The sequence below is a fragment of the Onychostoma macrolepis genome, chromosome 03 (genome assembly GCF_012432095.1).
Source record: "Onychostoma macrolepis isolate SWU-2019 chromosome 03, ASM1243209v1, whole genome shotgun sequence".
Classification (NCBI taxonomy): domain Eukaryota; kingdom Metazoa; phylum Chordata; class Actinopteri; order Cypriniformes; family Cyprinidae; genus Onychostoma; species Onychostoma macrolepis.
In genome coordinates, this window is record NC_081157.1 from 39,813,232 (window position 1) to 39,831,615 (window position 18,384).

At 36.6% G+C, this 18,384-nt stretch overlaps 1 protein-coding gene across 5 annotated transcripts in view; it reads right to left on the minus strand.

Annotated features, from left to right (window-relative positions):
- Window positions 1-17,651, minus strand: part of znf385c (zinc finger protein 385C) — a 100,821-nt gene extending 83,170 nt beyond the window's left edge. For 4 of the 5 annotated variants that reach the window (XM_058768732.1, XM_058768730.1, XM_058768729.1 and 1 more), the window contains exon 1: window positions 17,482-17,651. In XM_058768732.1, coding sequence (XP_058624715.1) covers window positions 17,482-17,530 — 49 coding nt within the window. In that variant the 5' untranslated portion in view covers window positions 17,531-17,651. Of the gene's footprint in view, window positions 1-4,454; window positions 4,490-17,481 lie in introns of all 5 variants that reach the window. The other variant, XM_058768731.1, reaches the window with a different exon arrangement.
- Between the last annotated feature and the right edge of the window lie 733 nt (window positions 17,652-18,384).

Consider the following 18,384-nt stretch of genomic DNA (forward strand, 5'->3'; position numbering starts at 1 on the left):
GTCCTCACTGTCAACTACAACAGACAACAGTGGCTATCTGGGAATCACTGTTTCTGTGTGTGTGTTCAAACAACACCCACTCATGCAGATTCTATCAGCGTGTTGTGCTGCGTCATCTGTGTTTCACAGGATGATGGAGACCTGAGGTGAAACTGTGCACCATCTTTCCATCAGCTGTGTTTGGAGTGAATCACACGTCATAATTTACTGAAGGAGATAATGTGTGCCAAGGTCAAAGACAGGCAGAAAGAATAATTAAAGGAGCATTTAATGGGCCATTCTGATGCTATTTAAGTACACTGATGGATAAAACGAGAGAGAAAGAGAGGGATGGAGAGAGAGACAGAGAGAGAGAGAGAGAGAGAGAGGTAGAACAGTTGAAATTTTAGTGCAGTGCACAAAAGCAGTTCATTTTGTATGACAGTGCAACACTAGAGGAATAGAACCATGAAAGTCAAGAGATGTGTGTGGGTTTACGTAGCTCTCTAGTGAAAAAGATGTCCCAGGAAGTTAGAGAAATCTGACAAAATGTCCCTTTAGGGATGTCTGGGGGTTAGAGTAAAAAATTAACATTTGTCAAATAGCAGAAAAGACCTGTAACCGTTGGAAATGCTGTATTACATAACTCAAATTGTAGGCATGATGATCATTCAAACCTTGCTGGTGTTAGTGACGTGCACTATTTAAATCAATGATATACACATCCCAACATTATACAGTACAGTAGGAGGAACAGATATTCATTTTAAGATTTATGAAAGATTACATTTACCAAAGTTATTAGTTTTTATATTGTATTTATAACTTGCATCAGAGGACATCAAAAGTAATCTACAGTACGTGTAAAAATAAAGAGAAAGTGTATGCACATCTAAATATTGGCCAATGTATCCAAAAATTCCAATAAAATCAGTATATCACATAAAAAATAAATTAGCTGTATTTTCTTTTGTACGGTTTTATATTTTTTCTTAATTATTATAATTATTTTATCATTTCTTAATTTTTTTAATCACCCAAACTGCCATTTACTCACCCTCATGTCGTTCCAAACCTGTATGAGTTTCTTTCTTATGTTGAACATAAATGAAGATATGTTCAAGAATGCTGGTAATCAAATAGTTGCTGGCCTCTATTGACTTCCAAATTATTTCTTTCCCTAACATGGAAGTCAATGGGGGCCAGCAACTGTTTGGTTCTTCAAAATTCTTCAAAATATCTTCTTTTGTGTTCAACATAAGAAAGAAACTTATACAGATTTGGAACAACATGAGGGTGAGTAAATGATGACAAATTTTCCTTTTTGGGTGAACTATTCCTTAAAGTCACAAAAAAGTCTTTGATTGTCCCTTTCTTAATTATAATTAGCTTTTTATAAAAACACATAAGTCTGCAGTATGTAGTATGTGTAGTATGCTAAGTACAGATGTACTGTCTTTGTGTGGGTGTGTGTGTGTGTGTTTGGGTAGGTACAGAGCTCCACTTTATTCCACCCCCTCATCCCCTGCACCCATACCTCCTCCGCGCCAAACCCAGATCGCCACCTAAAACACAAACACACACATGAACACCCACACACAGTGTGGTCTTGTGTTGGCTCTATGTGTGTGCTACATGAGCAAAGGGAATATTTAATCATTAGGTGAAGGTAAAGTTCACTCACTGACCAAACACACGCACCAGTAACATCATACAAAAGCAGAAACACACATACACGTTTGTTTTTGTGAAAAGTGGGGACATCCCATAGGCGTAATGGTTTTTATACTGTACAAACTGTATGTGCTATTGCCCTACACCAACCCTACACCTAACACTACCCCTTACAGGAAACTTTGTGCTATTTCAGATTTTCAATACACTCCATTCTGTGTGATTTATAAGCGTTTTGAAAAGTGGGGACATGGGGTAATGTCCTGAAAAGTCACCTTCTCCTTGTAATACTTATGTCATACCCTTGTCATTATACAAATTTATGTCCTCATTTGCCACAAAAACGCACACACACACACACACACACACACACACACACAAGTACCTATTCATCCACACCTCTCATGAGCTGATGTGAACATTCAGAGCGGCTCTCCTGCTCAGAGTATGAATCACTCAGTGTTGCAGCTCAATCTTTAATCACCCACTGTGGATTCCTCATTGCTATGTACCAACATCCCTAAACCCTTGAAAAAAAAAGCTGATAGAAAAAGCAATTTCACCTTTCCATGAAACCCATATCCGTGGTTCTGTGTGCTCCCCTGCTAGGAACTCTGACTCAAGCCACTATGAAAAATGGATCAGGAGATACAGAGACACAGAGAAACGTAAAAATAGATGGAGAGGGGAAGAGAAACAGAGAGATAAGGGGATATAAAGTCAAGAGTCTGCCTCCTCAGCGTGAGTCAGCCTGGTCCAGACGTCACCATCTCCTCCAGAGCCATTCAGAGCTCCTGGACACCAGAGGGACTCTCGCTCTCACAGGCATGCCGCCTGAGGTGGAGATGGGAGTGGGCTGGGGTCACATGGGGAGACCTGGAGGAGAAGGGGTGTGTTTTGTCCTTGAGAGCCTCATTAATGCTTCCCACTGCAGCACCTCAAATACACACACAAACACTTCAAAGTTTTGAGGTTTTCTATGCCAGTTTGTTGTTTCCTATGACGCAGGACTTTGATTTTGTCAACAAGGCAAGATGAAAAAAGTATCATGTTACAATAATTACAGTAATAACAACAGATAATTAAATTGTATTATCAATAAATTATTATATTAATGCAATTCTGTATATGACAAAAAAAAAGGTTTTCACTAAGGACAAATAGTCAAGGTTTGCTAGCAGAGGCTATTTTCACTAACTCCACCCACTACTGCTCAGACAATTTGCCCTTAGTACAAATAGCATATCACTTCTATTTACACTTTGTGTGAATAGTATCTACTGCTATTTGCACCTAGTGTAAACAACAAGGTATTTGTTGCTATTTATACAGTACTTGGTGCAAACCTACTACTATTTATGCTTAAATAGCAGCTACCTTCTTTACACAAAGTAAATAGCAATTACCAGAAAAATAGCAGCTCAAAGTTTTAAGAAGAAAAAAGGTAGAAATAATTTATTCCAGTAATCATAGTATAGTAGATATCATAGTAGATATCATAGTATCATGGGGATTGACTCTTGAACTGAAAGAACTGAAACAGTACCATTTTGCTAGCAGGCTTATGAGCTCACTTCCTCACATCCTATATATACACACCACTAAAAACATGTGTAATACACAAGCTACCATTCAAAGGTGTTTTTTTTTTTTTTTTGAGAAATGAATACTTATTCAGCAGGGACACATTAAACTGTTCGAAAGTCACAGTACATTTATATAATGTCACAAAAGTTTATGACTATTTCAAATTAATGCTGTCCCTTTCAACTTTCTATATATCCAAGAATCCTAAAAAATCTATTATGTGTTTCAACACAAATATTAAGCAGCACAATCATTTTCAATTGTTATTATAACAGAATAGAATTTACTACAGCAACAAATGAGCAAATCAGAATAATTTCTGAAGGATCATGTGACACTGAAGACTGCAGTAATGGCTGTAAAATTAAATTAAATTACATTTTAAAATGAAAAAAATTAAAATTTTAAATTGCAATATTACCACCTTTACTTTAAAAAAAATCTAATTAATGCAGCCTTTGTAAGTATAAGAGACTTCTACTTTTACAGAGCGTGAACTTAAAAACACACTGTATATATGTGTGTGTGTGTGTGTGTGTGTGTGTGTGTGTGTGTGTGTGTGTGTGTGTGTGTGTGTGTGCACTTGTACAGTTATCTTTGTGAGGGCCGGTTTGAGTTTTAGACCATCGGTGTGAGGACAATCTTGTAAAGTGAGGACATTTTGGCCGGCCCTCACTTTCTGGGACCCTTTTAAAGGCCTGTTTGAGGGTCAAGACTTGGTTTTAGGGGTCAGGTTATAATTGGGTAAAGGGTAGGTTTAGGGTAAGGGTTTGGGTGAGGCACTTAGTTCTGGAGGTTAAGGTTAGGGTAAGGAGCTAGAGATCGCATTGTGTCAATGTATGTCCTCACAAAGATAGCTGTACAGAGTTGAGTGTGTGTGTATGTGTTTTATCAGCCATATTTAAACAACTTACAATTGCACAGGTAAACGTGATACTAAATGTCAGTCAGAATATGTAACTAATGTTATGTGAATATGCTATTGCCATAACAGCCTATTCTGTTTATCTATCCATCTTTCCATCTATCCATATGGATGCACATGGAGTGGATATTGTTCCTATAACATATCTGCTAGTATATAGCAATATTATTAAATCTATATGCAAGTAAGAACAGATGTATAAAGCGTGATTACACCTGCATGGTGGTAGCAGTGAGAGTAACACTCATAGAAAGCATGGGAGGGATTAGTGTGAGTGCAGAACACTCACCCCCATAATCTCAGCTTTAATCAGAGCAGCGCTCGCTGAAAACCATTAGAGAGGCAGAGAGGTTAGTTTGGAGGTTCATACAGGAGGACCTGAAGATGGAAGGAAGCAACAAAACTACAGCAAATTGGAAGGTTCAAGATGCTCTTTGATCATGACACAGCTAAATCACCTCTACTGCAATCAGCCTCTGCTTTTCTGTCTGTCTCTTCCTCTCCAACACACACACACACACACATGTTCGTTTTTGTGAAAAGTGGGGACATCCCATAGGCGTAATGGTTTTTATACTGTACTTACTGTATGTGCTATTGCCCTACACCAATCCTACACCTAAACCTACCCCTTACAGGAGGCTGTGCATTTCAACTTTCCCCAAAAAAACCTCACTCTGTATGATTTATAAGCGTTTTGAAAAGTGGGGACATGGGTCAATGTCCTGAAAAGTCACCTTCACCTTGTAATACCTATGTCATACCTTTGTCATTATACAAATCTATCTATCTTTTCACAAAAACGCGCACACAGACACACACACACATTCATCAGAACATCAGAAGAGTATTGATGATGATCAGAGAGTGCTTCGACATGCTAATACAGCTGATTTTGAAGTTTAAATGAGAGCCTCTTAACCATGGCAGAAGCATCTTAGATCAATACTCCCAAATGACTGTGTGTACTTGTGATAAAAATAATCCTAGTTGGTGCAGTTGACTAACACCTATCATTTCTCTCAATCCACAGGGATGCTGGGTATTTGTGCCAGTTTCATTTACCGTGATGCATTCTCTCTCACACACACATGTGACGTACATGCAAGCATTATGGCTGTTGTCTCCAAAGCTCATTCTACTAAGAGACAGTTCAAATGAAGGTTTGCCTTCCAGCTCAACATCTGCTTCTTGTTTTTTAAGACAACAATGTGGCTCATTAAACATCATCTAATTATTACACTTTCTTCTAGTGGTGATAGAGTTACAACAAACAACAAAATCCTCATTAGTCACAAAAACACTTGAAATTCAAACTGATTCAAATTGACGAATGAATGTGTGTCATGACGCAGCTTCTCTGCCACCTAAAGGCGATTATGGGTGGTTTAATAGATGCAAGGAATAAAAGACCAATAACAATTCAACAGACAGGCAAATTAAGAAAAAAGAAGACCAATTGCAACACAGTATGCAAATATTACAAAGATGTCATTTCTGTTGGTTACAGTTTGAAAGGTGAACACTGTTACAATAGATAGGAGATTTTACCATAACTTCACTTTTAAATAATTTTAAAACAATAAAGTTTACAAAGACTAAAAAAGACAGAGGACTTAAAATGACCTTCAAAACTAAGTTTAATGTTGAGCCATTTGAGCTGAATAAATAGCAAAAAAAATAAAAATAATAATAATAATAAAATAAAATAAATAAAAAAAAAAAAAATATATATATATATATATATATATATATATATATATATATATATATATATATTATTATTATTATAATAATTTTCTTTTTTTAAATGAGGAAGTATAAGAAACATTTTAGACTACATTTTGACTACAAAATTTGGGTAAAAGGGAAGTGCACAGTGCACCTTTAGCATTAAAAGTAGGCATTTTTTCATTCTGAAACTCAGATGTGAATGCTTTAGATGTGAAAAAAAACTCTCAAGGGTGAACCCCTTTTCTCCAGATATCTACTTGTGTGGTGTCTGCTTGGCATTTACAAGCTCACCTTGAAACACTTTTATGAGAAGGAGTGGCTGCTTAACACTCCACTCATTCTGAGAGAAAAAAAGCTGCTGGTACTCACACACGCATACACACACTTAACACACACATATACCCAAATAAAAACACTCTGCTCCTTGCTAAAAGGCAAACAGTGCCCTCATTTATGTTAGACAGGCTTGAAGGTGCCTGGGAAGAAAAATGCCAACCTGTTCCTACACACTCCACCTCTGTTCACAGTGTTTGTTGGCTCCCTGTCGACCAGCACAAAACCTCTCTGTAACACTGCAAGCAGGCCAGCAATTCTCAAATGGTTTTATTGACGCTTAGACCCAGATTTTACATTGGACATCAAGTCGTGACATAAGATAGTACTATAATTGTTTGTCAAAGTAAAGTAATAGAATTACCAATTAATCAAATTACCATGACTGGCAAGTACCACATGCATGTGCACAAAAAACACAAAAAACACAAAAGTAAATGCAGAGGAAAAAACACAGAAATATGATTTACATGTGTCTTTTTAATTTAAGTGCTCTAAATGTGTTCAGCTCAATGTTCTCTGCAATGTTCTTTTCTGAAATTAATCACGATTAATCCCCCTTAACATTAACGTTTTTAAATATACTTTTATGTTGCAATAATTACACACTCAATCTTCAAATTAATGTAGAAACAACATAAAAGCCAGTAGATTTTTAATATTTGTTTAATTGGATCTTTGTAATGACTGAAGGCGAGCGTCACAGATACCAATAATATGATGTCTCTATGAAATTGTTTTTTTTATTTTCTAATATTTATCCACAGACTATAGCCATTCAGCATTACAGTATAATTGAGAGCTATCAATTTTAACATTTATTAGACTTTAAAAAAACAACAACTTCTAATTTAAGTGAACTTAAAACAATCTTCCGTCACATAAACCCATTATAATAAATGTCATATTTAGCTACCTAACAAGTAGGAAATATACAGAAACTGTATAAAGTTATCAAACACAAAATTCTAAATTAAATATAGATGAATCCTTAAAGCTACAAAAGTTATTGATTTCCTCTTTTTTTCTTTTGTTCTTTGAGTAACAGACATCACAACAGCTGGGTTACTAGGTTATTTTGGCTGCTTTAAATATAAAATGGATCTGACACGCATCTGACACTAAATCTACCTATTTTCTCACAACTCTTTACCTTTTCTGACCCACTTCTGATCTTAGGGTAAACATACCTATTAAGCTCACGTACCCATTAAGCACACTTCCATATTTGAGATCAGATTATAAAAAGAAAAAATAATTCATTATCCTACTTGATGTCTTAACCAATGATATGTTGGTTACTATGTACCTCCTGTAATTTCAAGTCAGTCAGATCATTGCACACTGAGATATGAGTCTCCATGTGTTCACACTGTCTGGCGGCCATTTTGAAAGCTGTCTAAAAACTTTCACCAAAAGAGGAGCCCTTTAAAAGTGTGTTTTTTAGATATTTAAGCCTTTATTTTGGGTAAATTTCACTACTTATTGTAAAATTAAGAGATTAATGTTCAGACTTTTGCATATTATAACCTGGAACTTGGATGTGGGAAATATTTACATTAGATCCAAAAGATAGTTTTAGCAACACAGCGCAGATGCTACAGAACACAGTTAGCTGACTAGCTGTATAAGATTGTGTGCTACGCTAACATATTACTTCACAGGCATTACTGGCTTCTACTTTTACATCCATAATATTATAAATTGACAGTTTATTGCTGGCCTGTGGTTTTGCACTGCTGTAATTTTTAAAGATTTCATATTATTGTAAGGTGAGCTTAAAGGGTGCACTACTGTGAAAATCACAGCTTCAGTGTGACATCAATAAGAAAAAGTATAATTTCATAGATATTGTTAATAATAGTTGTTCATATTAAAATATGTATGAACTTAATACATGACCTAGACTATTTATTTAGCAAAATCCTGTCATTTTAATAAATATTACATGAAATTTATAAAAAATTGTTGCTGCTCCAGTTAAGCTCAGTGTGCTCTCTTTAAGCTCTTCCACATTGAACGTCAATGTAAATACTTCATAAACAGACTTTAAATATTAACTGACGATTGTCACTTTAAGTCAAGTTAATCGATTTTCTTTGGATTCTGTCGACTCAAATCTGCAGACTGGCCCTGATCTTTGGCAACTAGCATCAACTTCTCCAGACTGTAAATCTGTGGAAAATCGGGGCAAAAATCATGTAGTGTTCTCCAGCCTTAAGAGACTATAGATAAATTGACATCCATTTAACAAGAGGTTTCATAATGAGGCTAGTTTCTGTGTTCATCCCCATGAGTGAAATGTTTTATTAGTTTGTTTTATTTGATTTGTGAATGTGTTACTTAGCTGAACGTGATCTAGCCTAGATGTTGCAATGTGCTTAGATGACACTTCATCATAAATATATAACTGATTAAATCGAATGCCTTGTTGCTTGATTTTAGTGTTCTGTTTTTTGTGATTGACTTTGTACCTTCAAAAAATATATATTTTTACAATTATTCTTTAAAATTTTTCCTTAAAATAAACAAGAAATTTTAATAAAACATGATGTGAGCTTAATGGGAACAGGGGTGTGCTTAAAAGGTAACAAAATGTACCCATTAAGCACAGCCATACTTTTTGAATTTAATGATGTATATCTTAATTGAAATGCTTTTGTCATTTAAAATAAAATTAAATATTTTTGTGCGAGAGATTAATATTTTATTTCAACATAACTTTTTGTATTGAAACCAATATCTTGTGCACTAAAACTGTCTCAATGTAGATTTTAGTGAGCTTAATAGGTACGTTTACCCTAAATTACACATGATATTAGGCTCATTTTGGGTCACAATCATCAACCGAGAATCTGAATCTTAAACCATTAGAGCACTAAAAACAAGAGCAGTAACTAGAATCACACTGTATGTGTGTGAGTATTTGTAGTTGTTGGACCTTCTATAGGATCCAAATATTTCTCACAGTTCCTGACACTCATCATACTGTACATCTATAATCTGTATGTGTAGACATCAAAAGCTTAAATATATACAGGCTATTTGATTTGTGCCTCCATACGTACGTGTCCTGTACTGTAGGGAAGAGAAAAGCAGAGGTAGCCACCGGCTGTCAGGTGATGAGAAATGAGAGAGGTCACAATGCTGAAACATTAACCCTCCAGACCTCTGGGCCTCTGCTGAGAAGAGGCCAGTTCCCGCTGACCGCAGCCTAGAGTCGAGCACTCACCGGCGGGGAGCACAGACAGCGTGATGAGGGGGCGCTAAAGGTGCGCTTCAGAAAAGGGCAGGTTGCGTGCCCTTGGGGCCTAGACAGCTGTCAGACAGCATAGCATACACGGTGCAGAAGCACATGTACAAGGACACACGCTTATACACAAGGGAAAAGCGTAGCAGAGGGTGAGAAGAACAGAGCTGGGGCTACGGGGAGAGAGACGGAGAGAAAAGGGGAAAGAGAGTTGACAGGGGTTGTCTCACTTGACCGCTCTGTCTGCTGAAGTGATGAAAGCCACCAGGACGGAGTAGGGTGTAGGGATACACGTGTGCTCATACTACACCGTGTACAAACCAGATTCCAGCGACAAGCATTTCATCTGTCCACACCGAAAGAGAATACGCTGTGACGAAGCACAACAGCAGCCAATCAGAGTCTATTTTTAACATTCAGTTATCTGGAGGGGGATTTTAATGATATTTCACTGTAAGCAGAGCTACTGAACATGCAGTCACAAATAAAAAGAAAACAAAACAACTGCTTGTTATGGCTTGTTAAGACCAAAAAAAAAAATGTATCATGTCACGCCTAGTTAAAGGGGTGGTTGATTGCGATTTCACTTTTTTAACATTAGTTAGTGTGTAATGTTGCTGTATGAGCATAAACAATATCTGCAAAGTTGCGGTGCTGAAAGTTCAATGCAAACGGAGATATTGTCTTTTAAAATTCGGGCATTTTAATGCCTACAAAAACGGCTGGTAAGGGACTACAATGAGTTACTTCCCGGGTCTGTTACGTCACGAACCCAGATAAACCCTGCCTCCAGCAACACGCAACAAAGGGGGCGAGGCCATGCTGCGCTGCTTTAGAGAAGAGGAAGAGAAAACTAGGGGTGCACGTAAAAATCTATTCATATATGAATCGCGATTCTGTCTTCTAACGATTCTAATGGATTCACAAGTTTCAAAATCAATGTTCTAAAACAGCCGTTCTTAATACTGTTCCTCGCATCACCCCGCTCTGCATCTCTCTCTCTCTCTCTCTCTCTCTCTCCAAAACAATGAAATGTTCCATTTATACACTTATTTTCACACAGCTATGACAAGCGTTAAACATGGACGTACGTGCGGTTGCCGTACTGTATTAAAGCTTTAATCAGGATAAAACCGTATATTAAAAGCTAACAGAAGCAGTAGCACTTACAAATAACAGCATATCTAAAAGTATGAGACAACAACAAACAAAAAACATACCATTAAAAGCCATGCTTGAACAGGTTCTGCGCGATCCTCTTCACTAATATCCTCTGCGTCTCAATCGGGCTCAAATTGATAAGCAATATTGAAGACACCATTGTTTACAATACAACCAAAGCACATGCCGCTGAGCTGAGGGGCGGGACGTTCAGACGCGCACTAGAGGCGGTTTAGCCAATCACTACACACTAGGCCAGCTAACCAATCTGAGCCCATTACGTATTTCTGAGGGAGGGGCTTCATAAAACCAGGAAATGATCAGCGCGTTTAGAGGAGAAGGGACAGAGCTGTGTGGAATAAAGGTAAATTATGTGAAAAATAATGCATTTTTTAAAAATGAAGCATTAACACATGTTAGACTGCACCCCATAAACACAATCAAGCCTAGAAAAAAAACAGTCAACCACCCCTTTAAGACATATTGGGCCTCATTTACGAAACGAACGTATGGCAGAAAAGTGGGCGTACAGTCGTTTCAACGCAAAACTTGGAATTTATCAATATGGACGTGAGCGGTGGCTACGACTAAATCTCACGTCTGGTCTCAGCTCGTATACGCAAGTTTTTTTAGCCTGAACTTGCGCGCAGCATATAAATATCGTGGAGAATTGTAGAATGACATCATTTTGTTCATTTAGGTTATTTTCCTGACCGACAACCGAAGCTCATTAGTCGATCACTGACCAGTAAGATTAGAATGTCTTTTGTTTTTTTGTTTTATTCAGGGCTTTAGCTTTATATGCGCGAATAGCAGTGTAAACAACAGACCACAAGGTTAAAAGGAATAAAATAAATAGGGCTACACGAAATATATAATAGGCTATATGCCTAATTTAATTAACATAAACAAAAGGGAAAAAACTGCAACAAGTATAGGCTACGCTCGTTTTTGTGACAATCTTAATGCATTGTATTTTTTTCTTTCGATCTTTATTTGATTTAATCCATCTGATCGCGCAGGCGCCTCACACACACACAACATTAGTTCTAGCGTTACCTGACATTACAGCCATTCATCATCCAACTAAAATGCAGTCAACCAAACATAAAAGTTTATTTACACTGTTTGTTTTAAAAGGCCCGCTGTAAAATCAGCATGCAGCGCCCAACAAACATTTTTGCGCATGTGAAGGATTTTACACGGATATTAGAACATGAGTGAAGTATAAAGACTTGTTTAGGCTACATAATGAATAATAGTTTAGCAACCAAATGTTACCAATATGGCAAAAATGGAAACATTTGGATTCTTGTGGAATGAGACAGGCTCGTGAGCCTAATGCCGTTTCAGTTTTGCTTGTATGCTGTGTATAATGAATGCCACTATAGCCTATTTTATGTTTTATTTTATAGTTTAATATATAATTTTATAACTACTTACTTTTTATTCTGGTTCTGTTCTAAATATCGTTAAATTTAAAATATTTGTTGTAGAGTGAGCTAAATAGGACTAAATAGGATATAATGTACATTTACCAGTATTTTAATATTATAAAATATAATATTATAATATTATAAAATTACGTAAATTAATTTAGCCTAATTGTTTGCAATTACAAGGTTAACGGGTGTTTTTGGAGTAAGATCAATTTCTGTTTAATGAGATTACTTCCTCCTTTTGGCCAGGTTTCGTTTCTCTCGTAAACTCTAGGGGCGAGGCTTCTAAACCGGGATGTTTTTAGGGGTGTGATATTCAAACGACGATTGTTTTCTGCCGCCTCATTTATCAACGTGCGATCATTTGTACAATGAGATTGGCGGCATACGAATGTTTCATGAATCACACGTGAACTCTGTCGTAAGTTTATTTGTGTGCATGGATCTGCCCTCGTTTCTACATTTGATTGATAAATGAGGCCCAGTGTCACTGTCAGCTCATATAAACAGGAGAGGCCACACTGTCCAATAAACTGCCTGCCTAAAATTCTCAGTTTAGCTGGGCAAACAGCTGAATACATTTATTGATGCTATTTTAAAATTCAGAAAGTCTGAATGATGCAATGGCACATTATTAAAAGTTTTTAAAAGGACTCGGTCCTATACTTTTGGAGTGTTCATTTTTTTCCTCCTAGAAGTCCATCTAGACCAAAAACAGTCTAGATCATTTTCAACCTTTTGAAAAAACAACAACAACAACAACTATCTAGACCATTTTAACTGACCTTTAGAATTAGGCTAAATTGCCCATTTTGACTACTGTACCTACAACTCTTTAATAAGTACATTTACTTGTATGTCTATATAGTATGGAAGCCCGTTTCGGCCACTGAATAAAAAAAAAATTGAGACTTTTTATGTCACAATTCTGACTTTTTTTCACAGAATTACGTGTTAAAAAGTCAGAATTGTGAGTTTATATCTCGCAGTTCTGACTATTTCTCAGAATTGCGACTTTATGTCTCGCAATTGCGAGTTTATATCGCGCAATTCTGACTTTATTTCTTTTTGAGTTTATATCTCACAATTATGACTTTTTAACTCACAATTGCGAGTTTATATCACATTAAAAAAAAATTAAAAATAAATAGTGAAAACGTTAATACATAAATACATTTGTGCTCCAGCTTGTGTACTCTTATGCTTAAAACTTGGCCGTGTGTACTACAAATATTGTTGTCTCTTATGATGAATTGCTCGTATTGTTTGTATTTTTTATTTGTCGCTCTGTCAAATGACTAAACATAAAATGTAAAAATTGAATTTGTTGCTACTCTGTGCTGTAAACATACATTTGTATTGCAAATATTTAATTCTCTCACTTTGTTTCACACCTCTTGTCTCCCTCCGTCACCGGCTAATTCCCTGCCATGAAAATAGAATGACTGAAGAGGTAATGAATGATTAAGAGAGAGTGATGAGCTGAGAAGAGTGAACGACACAGAGAGAAAATCCTATATTTAAAAGCGAAGCATTCTGCCCAACAGTTTACATTCCAGTGCAGCTATTATCCAACAGGTGTCATCACCCTCATGCCCTTCAAAGCTTAGAAACAGATCCACACAACTAAACACTCACATACACACACTACTATTGCTCTGTAGTCAACGTTCTTATTAGTCCCTCATGTGTGCAAGTAGAAATGGAAGCTTATGTGTTAATTCTACCAGGAAGTCTCTAACACATCCTTCATTCATTCTCAGTCAATCATGATGTAGTTTTAAAGATCCTCAAACAAACTGTCAGTTCACTGCTGCGAATGGACAACTTGCATTCACTCGCCACCAACCTTCTGGTAAAATCCAAACATAACCTGATAACATTCATGATTCTTCTGAAAAGGTAATATTAAATAAAATGTAAAAGAATATGTACATCATTACAAGTTCTTAAAACTTTTAAGCTCTTTGGGCGGTTTACTAAAAGTTCCTTATCTTGTCAACAAAAATGGGAAATTAGGTTTAAAAATAGATGGATAAATAGTAAACAGTCCTTCTTTTGTTTATTTTCACCTCAAAACTCAGACATAGGAACTGCACTGTAATTAGAAGTTGAATGGGTTTAGAAAGAGCAGTTCATTCATAGATACCACATTCAACACCGTTTTCATACCTACTGAGAAGGTAAATACTCATGCAGTGATACTGGCATCTTTCCCAGAGTAGATGTTGGACTAAAAAAACTGGTGTAAACTAGTTTATTAATCTTTGCACAATCAAATAAGCTAACAAAAATAGTAAAAAAAATAAATAAATACTCTTCGTACTTTTAAGCATGAATATAAATATATATTTCTGAGTTTTTTTTAATTGATTGGTAATGGTCATTATTGGAAACTGGGTTTGCAGTCGTCTATCACTCAGTGAAAATTAATCTTTAAAAACACTAATAATTAAATAACACTGTTAAATGTAATCTTTACCAAAATGTAAATGAATATTTTCATACTGTACATAATATAATGTACAACGCTATAATGCCTAAATTCCCCTGCAGCATTTAAAATGATTAATTTTGGTTGTAATTGTTATGTTTGTAATGTTGGTACTTTAGTAATTTAGCAATTTAGTTTATTTAGAAAAAAACAGTATTTAAATATAAGCCATTTATATTAACATAAAAGTAACAAAAGAATAGAGGAACAAAATTTACAGTGTGTTGAGGCGTCAAATGTTTTCTCTAACCAATCCACCAAGCAGCTGTTGTGAAGGAGAAGCAATGAAACTGTGCAATGATTTACTGTCCCGGCAAGTAAGAGAACGATCAGTTCAGACTGTAATATTTTTTGATACATAGCTCCTTTCAATATTACCTGAATGAAGATAATGATAGATGTACTGCATCTAAATCTATTAAAAAGAGATGCAGGCAGAATGTCTTAACATAAATAGGCATACCAATGATATATTGCCAAAATATATGAGTCTATTATCAAATCTCCAGTGTTATACACTGACTGGAAGAGAATATGAGAAAATCCAGCATTTCCTCGAGCCTGTACTGCCAAGCGAAACAACGGCTGCCTCTTCACGCCATATCCTAATAGCTGGCATTCTCTACACAGCATCACTTGTGTGATCTGTATACCTATTGGAAATTGGACATTTATAACCCACTGCCAACAAATCAGTGCCTCTAGAAGCGTATTTGTATTTATAAATCAGTCCTATTTCATAACTGAGGCAGGTAGCAAGAAGAGGAGAAAGTAAAGTGCATATAGGCACGATCACTGCAAAAGAGGCAGTGTGTCAACATCATCCTGCCCCAGCTGAGCGCATTTCTTCCTGGTGTGATTTATCTGTTTGTGCCGCCGGCTGCAGCGCCTGTTCACAACAAAAGAAGTGCATCGGCATGCAGTACGTCAAGACCAACATCCCTCGTCGTGGAGTGGGAAAGTGGTTTGTTTAAATAAAACTTTGAGAATCAATATAATAAAACCTCAAGAGTAAATTGCACATTGATTATTTGAGGTGATATGCTCCACTTTAATGCGGAGCAAAGATCCTTAATCATCTTCTTAGTGTTCACATGGAGCAATGGCCTTGGGCCTAGAATCAAGCACTTCCTCTCTTAGATCACAATGTGGCATTCACTAGGAGTCACGCAGCTCGAGGAGAAGAGGTGTTTTATGTTATTTAGAGTTATTGTGTTCTTCAAAAAGGCTGTGCTTGAAATAGGCCAAGCATTGCTTTAAATTGTAAGCAGTTTCCTTCCTGATATGTAACAAAGCTTTTCAAAAAGCCTTTATTTTTACCGCACTCGTGACAGACATTGCAATACACTTCGACCTTCGCATGTTTCGCACATAATGAAAAAAAAAGGGGGGGGGGGGGGCAATGTTAAAAAGTAAGGCATTGAACACATTTTAAAATGGTCTTCATTTGTCAATATCAGACCCGTCAGAGTGGACAAATAGACTGGCTGAGTCTATGCAACATCTCTCATATTGCCTCTAGAGACAGATGAGCATCTCTGATCCGCACACCTGCTACGCGATGCAGCATGAGCTTTCACTCTCCTACTGTGAAATGTGGAAAATTGGTGTTCAGCGGTTTCAAATTATGATTAAAGATCATGAGCGAAGGAATGATTTGAAATGTAAAGGGGATACATTAAGGCATGGGCATCTCTCTAAAAGTGAACATTTGTAAGCCTAACTTATTCATCTAAATGATTTCAAATACTGAGACTGAGAGCATTCGGACCTCAAAAACGACACCAAATACACATATAAAGCGCATAAGCGAACCAGAAAAAGATCATATTTAAATCTCTCTTCTTTTGCTCTTAGAAAGCAGACAATCCTGTGTATCTACCAGATGCCAATTCAACCCAAATTAAGAAAGAAAACATGCAAGCAACAGTTCAGACCAAAGCGATGAACCTTACTTATTTCTAGAATGATCTACCGGCACACTATCCTCCAATAGTGCATGTTTTAGGGGTTGAGAAAGGGTTGTGGGTTAGTTCCATCTCACAACCATGGTGTATAACAGGACAAGAAGTGCAACTCCTGTTTTCAGCATATTTATAATAATAATAATCATCATCATAATAATCATGTTGTAATTTTTAAGATAAGTGTTTAAACATCTTTTGCAGCATGTTAGATTTGCAGCACATCAAAAAAAAAAAAAAAAAAACAATATGCCAAACTTAATGACTGGAATGAAAAAATGGAATGTGTTTGCAATTTTTTTTTAACTTTACCTTACCCTAAATGTTTTCATTAAAACACACAAGGCAGCTAAAATAGTTCAAATACGATAAATTACAATGGTCATAGAATTTAACGTTAAAAAACTATTAGGTTATACTTTTCCAAGTTAACCAAGACCCTTCTTCTATTTCCCCTTAATGTGGTTTTACTAAAATCAATGAACTGTAAAATGTGATAAATGTCAAGGCACATTCATCATGACGGTGTAATACTGCTTGTCTGAAGCAATGAGCTCTCACGCGGCATTTCACTGAAGTTTCATCCATTTTCAGGATGCCAGAGCAATATTGCCTGTTTTGACAGCAAAGTAGACATGACTTAGTAGCAATGCTTTATCACAGACTTCGGCGATAAGCAACAAAAAATGCTTTACAATTCTAAATAATTCCCTCTACAGTACCTCCGTTATACTTTTTATACACTGTTTCAACATTCTCGCAAGATAAATTAATTTCAGCCGGTATTTGATAACACAGATATAAATCATTTGTTCGTCTGACAGCATGTCACTCGCGCATCCAAACTTATCCTTCTTTCGGTTTGGACAAACACCTGCCGTTTCAATCTAAACCGACAGTCGTAGGCTAATGCAAGTGCAGTGAATGAAAGCAGCGCTTACCGGCACCGTTTCGTTTGCGAGTCTCTCCGTGGTCCTCTGAGCCCAACATTACTACCGTACTTCTCGCTCTCCGGTGTTTCCGCGCTGAACTGAACTGAACTGATCCTGAGCACCTCGCGCAGCTCAATGGTCACCGGTGCGTCACAAACCCACGGCTCTCTCCAGCCAGCAGAGCTCGTGCCACTCACACTAGCGGCGCGCGTGGAAGCTCCCTTCAGGGGAACTTGCCAGACTCTCCTTCTTTCTTAAAAACTATCACACAATGTTTGCAACTAGTGCACTGGTATTTGCTGGTCCTCTAAAATTAGGCGACAAAACTCCCCCTCTTCCTTTTTTTTTGTCCATTATAAATTCATGTTCCAGTTCCACTTTATGATTCTGAATTAAAGGCTTATTCACCAACAGCAGCCATTACTAGGCTACATAGATTATTTTATTCATTAATATACTATGAAAAAAGGTTGTATTTAAGTATCAGATTTAAGCGAAGTGTTTGCTATTATTATAGTCACCTAACCCTGAGGCTTTATTTTTTGGACCATTAATGCAGCCTTCACGCGCTTGTCGGAAGAGACGTCAATTCTGTGGTCATAATTATCTCAAGTTCAAGTAGCTGGCACTTTGTGGTCAGGGAGAACAGCGAGGGTTTGTCACTCTGTTCACTATCCTCCATGTAAAAATATGTGTAGATATTGTATTGTTAATGATTTGAGGGGGAGTTCATATGCAACTTCTAAGGTGGTAACTGTATTTACACTGCAAAAAAAAAATTCCGTAAAATTTATGGAAAATAAATGGCAGCTGTGGTTGCTGGAATTCTACCGTAAAATATAAGGTAGCAAGGTTTTAGGTTTTGCGGTTGTAACTTAAATTTACAGTTAAATACTGTAATTTCATTAACTG